Source organism: Azolla caroliniana, unplaced genomic scaffold (genome assembly GCF_043228905.1).
Source record: "Azolla caroliniana isolate FFs.n. ecotype wild unplaced genomic scaffold, voAzoCaro1.0.p SCAF_12, whole genome shotgun sequence".
In the NCBI taxonomy this organism is placed as follows: Eukaryota; Viridiplantae; Streptophyta; class Polypodiopsida; order Salviniales; family Salviniaceae; genus Azolla; species Azolla caroliniana.
The window spans coordinates 15,750,833-15,757,411 of record NW_028230447.1 but is presented as its reverse complement, the minus strand read 5'-3'; the positions used below and the strand labels follow the sequence as shown (position 1 = coordinate 15,757,411).

General features: G+C 40.6%; 1 protein-coding gene across 1 annotated transcript; it reads left to right on the top strand.

Annotated features, from left to right (window-relative positions):
• The first annotated feature begins 691 nt into the window (after positions 1–691).
• LOC147857241 (zinc ion binding protein) lies at positions 692–3,148 on the top strand. Its single transcript, XM_087328898.1, has 3 exons — positions 692–1,123; positions 1,231–2,271; positions 2,512–3,148. Exons 1-3 carry the CDS (start codon positions 990–992, stop codon positions 2,612–2,614), a joined length of 1,278 nt encoding a protein of 425 aa, XP_087185024.1. The 5' UTR covers positions 692–989; the 3' UTR covers positions 2,615–3,148.
• Positions 3,149–6,579: the final 3,431 nt, after the last annotated feature.

Here is a 6,579-nt window from a genome sequence, read left to right as displayed (position 1 = left end):
AGGTTAGCTACCTTCTTATCAAGGGGGCTTGGCTTAATTTGATACTATAACAGTGTAGTTATGACTTTTGTTAACTAAGCATGTGTGATCCCCTCGGAACTCAAAGTACGATTCGCATCAACCTTTGATTGTACAGGACATCGAGGGGGTTCTAGTCCGTCTCACACTGTTGCTAAGGGGTGGTCGTGTGGTTTGGCAAACATCTCGTTCCTTTCTTTGGTCTATAAATCCTTATGTTTTGTTAAACTAATTAGTTAGACTCTTAACACTTCCTCGAAAGTTCTTTTACTCTGATTATTTCCTCCACCTCTAGAAGTCTTCAAATGCACCCTTTCAGCTCTGCTTTGGTCCGAGAAGTTGGCGGGTTTCTAGTCCACAGGCTTGAAGAACTTGTTGTTGTCTACGAAATGCGCCCTTTCTTGGGTACGAGGAATCAAGCAATGCAGAAGAGTGAGCACAGTGGAATTGAGCAGACGGACGGAAGGAAACTGGCAAAGTCCAAGAGTCTGCTCAGGTGAAAGCTGACGAGCCGTCGTAATGTAGCGCCAAACGCATGATGATGGTTTGCATTTTTTGTCCGCCCAAGTGTGAACCCGGACTGGACACATGATGATGGTTTGCATTTTTTGTCCGCCCAAGTGTGAACCCGACCGCTTGGTTTTCCCTCCACTTGGGGCTGTGTATCTGAAATTAGGGTTAGCCATCACTGTGGAAGAGAGCTCTGCCAGATTAGGGTTTATTGCAGATCATTTCTTGCAGAGTAGCTCAGCTCAAGTAGGGTTCATGGCATAAGTCCACATCGATTTTTTGGCCAACCTTAGGGTTTCGTTACCTGACCATGAAGTCTCTCCCGAATCAGGGTTAGAGTTAGGGTAGCACTGAGCACATGGACCTCTGCCAAATTAGGGTTAGGTTTAGGGTTATACTTTGACTCACATCTCTTTCGAATTGGGATTAGGGCTTTGACAATTTTCTCTTTCTGTGTTACCATGGAGATTGAATCTATAATTAACATGGCTGTAGGTTCAACAGCTGAAATAGGCTACCAAGAAGGTTTTGGATCAGAAGATTTGAAGCTTTTAGAAGTGGACGAAAGCTTACTGAATGAGATAATGGATAAAGGGTAAGAATCTCTCTTCATTCCTTCCTTCCTTCAGTTTTTACATTTGTTATTTCGTTTCATTCATTCCTTCATTCTTTTCTTCCCTTTCTTTTGTCATCGTTTATTAGGGTTGTTATCAGAGGAAATTTGAACGATGAAGCGGTGCTATGTACATCTGATCGTACATATTCCATCAAATTTGTGATGACTTCTAACACAGTTTTGATCATGCCACCATCTCCTTGCCAAAAACCTAATGGAAATGGTAATCCTTCACAGACCTTAAGAGCCATGGCATCAGTAAATGGCCACCTAGAACTTGCCGAAATTGTTCCTGACCTTGAAACCCTAAAATCATTGCTAAATATGAGGCCATACAAAGAAGAAAACATGAATGATGACAATGACAATGAAAATGGCAATGTTAATGGCCATGGTATTGATAATGGCAATGGTAATGATGATGAAAGATGTGATGGTTTCTTCACATTTGAGGATTTATTAGACCGTGTTCAGATGAGTGAGACAGAGCTCCGTGAAGGTCTCAAGACACTATCGGCTTTCCAGATTGGGAAAATCTGGCGAATTTCCGATGAAGCCCTATTGAGAAGCACCCTCGACCTTATACTTCTCAATTCGGTGCAACACGATTGGTCGATCCGATCCCTTGATGAGGCTCAGGTCATCGAGGTCTTGAAGAACGATGGCTTTTCTTCTCAAATAGTGATGCATTGCCTCGATACATTTGGACGGAAAGTGTCCGGTTTCACACCCGGAGAAGTCTCATTGGACCCTGAGAATGTGGGTCTCGTACCACACGTACCTCTATCGGACACTGGGTCTCTATCCACACATGTCAGTAGTAGCAGTAGTGTGTGGGAACTCGACCAACGGCTTGTATGCCTTCATCATGCCAAGCAATTGCTGTCATCGGGTTCGAAATGGAAGCTCAGTGACTTCCTTGATGCATGGCGTGAGAATGTCCCATTGGAAATGAACGTGCATTTGGACATGCTTAAAGGGGAGGCTCTTACCGAAAGGATGGGGTCCGAAATGTGGCTTCGGCATTTTCCTGTGTCGGCTTTGCCCACGAATCCGGCTGAGAGATTTGCAGCACTTTTCAAGGAGAGATCTAGGTGGGAGTGGCAAGATTTAGAGCCTTATGTCAGGTTAGTGTTGGTGGAAATATTTATCTATAGAAATCAATACATAACTAATAATAGTTCCATTTCTCTGCATGGAATAACAAGAAATTTGACTGGCAAAGCTCATAAAATTTACCGAATTTTTAAGTGATAGCATCTCCCCGAACCCACATTGCATTTGTTGGTTTATGGTTCTAATATATCTTTCTACATGTTAAAAACTTGGTTTTTATTTAGACTTCTTTTATTTGTGTAATTGTTTAGTGACATTAAAGCTCCGGGGAAATCAGTGGAAGCCTTGCTCCTAAAATTTACGAGGCGCACACAACCAACTGCGGATGCTGTGCCCATTTTTACGGCCAGATAGCTCCAATGCATCTGAATCTTCCTGTTTTTCAACACAAAATGAAGATAAAGACATTTTTTTTGCATCTTTTGGGTTAGTTTTTATTCAGGTTGGGGTCAAAAGACCAGTTCAGAATCTTGAACAGACCTGTGAGATGGCTGAAAACTCAAGAGGTTTGGTCATTGTCCATACTTTTGTCAATCGTTGAAATGCTTGGAGAAGCCAATTGTGAAAAGGTGCTGTAAATCCTACAGTTTGTGATTAAAAAAAGTTGTACTTCCTAAAGAACATTAAAGCTGCACTTGTCAAGGTGAGTTGGAGAAGTAGGTTTTCTTACTGCCCAAATCGAAACATTTCTCGCATATCATAATCAGAGGTCAAATATGATCAATGGGGTGAGTCTCCCATGGTCTTATTATTGGCTCTTTTGTTCCATTGTATGTGCAACTTGCTTGAACACCTCGACATTGAAGTGCGGTCAATCTCTCTACATGAAATCCTCCTAAACCTTCGATCAAACTTTGAGTAGGAGAAATGAAGATCCTTATATGGTCATTAATGGTCTTCAATGTTCTGTACTTTCATTGTGATCTCTTGAGAATGGCAAGGGTTGAAGTTAGAACGTCACTATTTGAAAGTCTTTTGGTTAATGGACTAAATCTTTGAAAAAATCGTGCTCGTATTTGAATAGGGGATAAATAGAAGAAAACATTTGGCGTTTTGTTGATGTGAACATCTCAAGTACGGTTATGCCTTCCAATCTTGTGAATTCACCAAGAACTTTTTCACATATTGAAAAGTGTACTTTTGGAGACATTAAAGACAGCTTGAGAGTTTATCTAGATGACATTTTGATTGATTCAAATGCTCATGAAGAGATGATGCCCATGTTCGTCGAGTCATGTAGATGCGAGAAGATATCTATGCTTAATTAGAGAAGTGTTGTTTCAAATTCAACCGAGTGGAATTTCTAGAACATGTACTTGTTCTAGGTGTCTGTACAGAACCACCAAAAGTTCAAATTGTTACAAACTACCAAGCACCATGTACATTGTGGAATTTGCAAATTTCTATTGAAAGTTTATCAAGAATAATATGAATGTTGTTTTGTTTGTCACCCAACTTATACAAGAGAATCTATAATTTTGATGGATTTCAAATGCAATTGAAGTGTTTGATGTTTTATAGAGAGCTGTTACTATTTGAATGCATATTATGCCAAAAAACTTAAAAACTATGGAAGTTGATGACTTTGATTTTGCAAATGGTTTAGGGTTTGGGGTGCTTATGGAATTTTGGTACAAGTGTAAGTGTAGGCAAAACATTGCAAATGAAGAGGGCATTCAAGATCGATGATGGCAGAAGGCGACAAAGTTGTGCTTTGTGGGTTCATTAAATTGAATTTGAGGATCCCCTCTTGAAGCTTCTTGATATTCACTTAAACTTCTATTTTACCTATTTATTGCCATATAAACCACTCTATGTAGGGGAGTTGAGGTTTCATCTCGTTGTATGTAATCAAGGTTGTAACTTGTGAACTTTAGAAGTAATATGTTATTTTAAAATCCATATAGAGTTATTTCTAGTAATCTTACTATCTAGTGTAAATTGTGATTGAACAAGGCTCATGCCAAACTTTTCGGATTACAAGTCTGAGCACCGAGTGTGAAGATATGAGAAATTTACTCAAATTTGACAAGAACCAAGTCCCAGAATTTCATACCGGAGGGTTTTGAGTGCCGGCACAAAGAGGTCACCACAAGGGTTGCAAGAAATTTCAGAACACAAATTCGAGGTCCGAACAAAAAGCTGCGAGGAAATAGAAATTTCAATAGTTGGGAGTCGAACCTGCCACATTGATCAAAGTCAACATCCCATCCACTAGACGATGTTCGATAAGAAGAGACAAAATTTTAACCTTGAGTGCCACGTGGCATTCAAGGAAATTCCTTATTCGAGGAAAAATTCGTCAAATGCTACATGTAAAGGGGCTGCCCTCAATTTGAGGAAAGCACCCTCGCATTCAAGAAATCTCCTTGACACTACTTGTAAAGGTGTCAAGCCTCGAGGAAAGCTCGTGACTCAATCTTTCAACTCGAGATGAGGAGCCTCCTCCAAGTTTCGACTACTTTAAGAGACAATGCATCCGCCAATCTCTTTGTTGTTGCTACTACTCTCTGCCACCACTTTGCCATCAACTGCCTCAACATAGGCAAGTGATGTCACTTGCCCACGTTATCTATTCCCAAACCTTTGACTTGAACCCTAGAAAATAAAAATATAAAAAAACCTACCCACACAAAATATACCTTTTCTTTCCCATTTCCTTAAATACCCCCATTTCCACCCAATGCTTTACACTTGTACACACATATAGATATTCCTCTACCTTACACAAGCACTTGCACAAACATAACCCACAAATAAGTGAAACATACACACATGTATATATTTACATATACCTTAATGCAATTAAAATTATGCAGGAAGACATAAATGCATATAATTTAATCCTTTGCATAAAAGTAATGTGTTAATAACTGTACTTTCATTACTATTTAAACCTAGGTGATAAATTAACATACGCATACGGGATAAACTAGCATATGCACTCAAACATGTATATAGATATTAGCACATTCCCTCATGTTCACACACACACACACAAGAAAAACGAGCATTTTTAAGGTCTATCAAGAATATATAGAGGAAGTTCTAACCCACCATAACCCTCAATTATGAGGGTCCCAAAGCCTACAACTTGAGTGAACCCCATTCTGTTCGGTTCGAGATCCCCCCGATCCCGCTTGCGTTTCACACACACACACACGCACACACACACACATGCACACACACACACACACACACACACACACACACATTCTTGTGATAATAGTTGCCTAAATGAATGATTGGAAGTGTCAATTCCCAATGACAAAGACCACATCATACTTCAACATATAAAGCACTTAGCTATCCACTATGGGAAACCATTGAAGCCTCGATGATATCTTTGGGCTAACTATATAAGAAACATATAAGTTGTCACAAATAAGACGACTTCTTTTACATCCCATAGAGGGGACAAAAAATAAGCCCTTCTTTGTGTCACAAAATTAAACAAGGTATCGGCCCAAGAAGGGCTAGCAAATGCGGACAAAGCATTGACCTGACCTTGAAGGATCTTGCCAAGGGGATGGGGCATCCACTCAAAAGGGCTCGTCCAAGAGGTCAAGACTTGGTCTTGGAAGGGCTCGCCCAAGAGGACGAGACTTGGTCTTGGAATGGCTCCCAAAGCAGACAAACCTCATCATCCCTGGAAGGTTCACCGAAGTAGATGACGCATCCACCAAGGGAATGGCTCAACAACATGGACAAAACATTGAATCGATAAAGGGCTCATCGAAATTGTTGGCATAAAAGGCCAACTCCCTCCACTTTGTATCCTTAGTGTGAACACGTTCACGATTTAGGGCTTAAGTATATAACCCCAACTGTATCATTGTGACCCCGAAGTACTGCAATCCTGCATGTGACTTCGTGTCCACTTGACACACATCGGTATGCACCAGCTCCAGTGGTGCATTTCGTCTCATTGGTGGTCTTGACCGGAAGGAGGTTCGGTTTTGCTTGCTAGCCAAGCATACTTGCCCTCCTTGTATATGTAAATATGTATATATATTTATACATTTATTTTATCTAGTCGCCGGACGTCGGGTTCACCACTTAATTATGTCGTGAAGATCCGTCACTACGCGCGGATCGTGAGGTGGAACCGCCGGGGTTCTGGACCAGAAGGATTTAGAGTCGATACAAGCTTTGGCGAGAAAGTACTTAAGATAGATTGGGAAAGAGAGAAGTTGAGATTACACGATCAATTTGATAACGAATTTCTTCCTCTTAATTTTCATACAAAAAACCGTGTTTTTTCTCCTCCCCCTTCCCTCTTTTATAGATGCTCTCATGCATATGATGCATGTGAGGGT

Bases quoted from the DNA above. Each gene is read 5' to 3' on its own strand.
- LOC147857241 (XM_087328898.1), top strand. From the start codon at position 990: ATGGAGATTGAATCTATAATTAACATGGCTGTAGGTTCAACAGCTGAA. The intron at 1,124-1,230 runs GTAAGAATCTCT...ATCGTTTATTAG, and splicing joins AATGAGATAATGGATAAAGG to GGTTGTTATCAGAGGAAATT. The intron at 2,272-2,511 runs GTTAGTGTTGGT...GTAATTGTTTAG, and splicing joins GATTTAGAGCCTTATGTCAG to TGACATTAAAGCTCCGGGGA.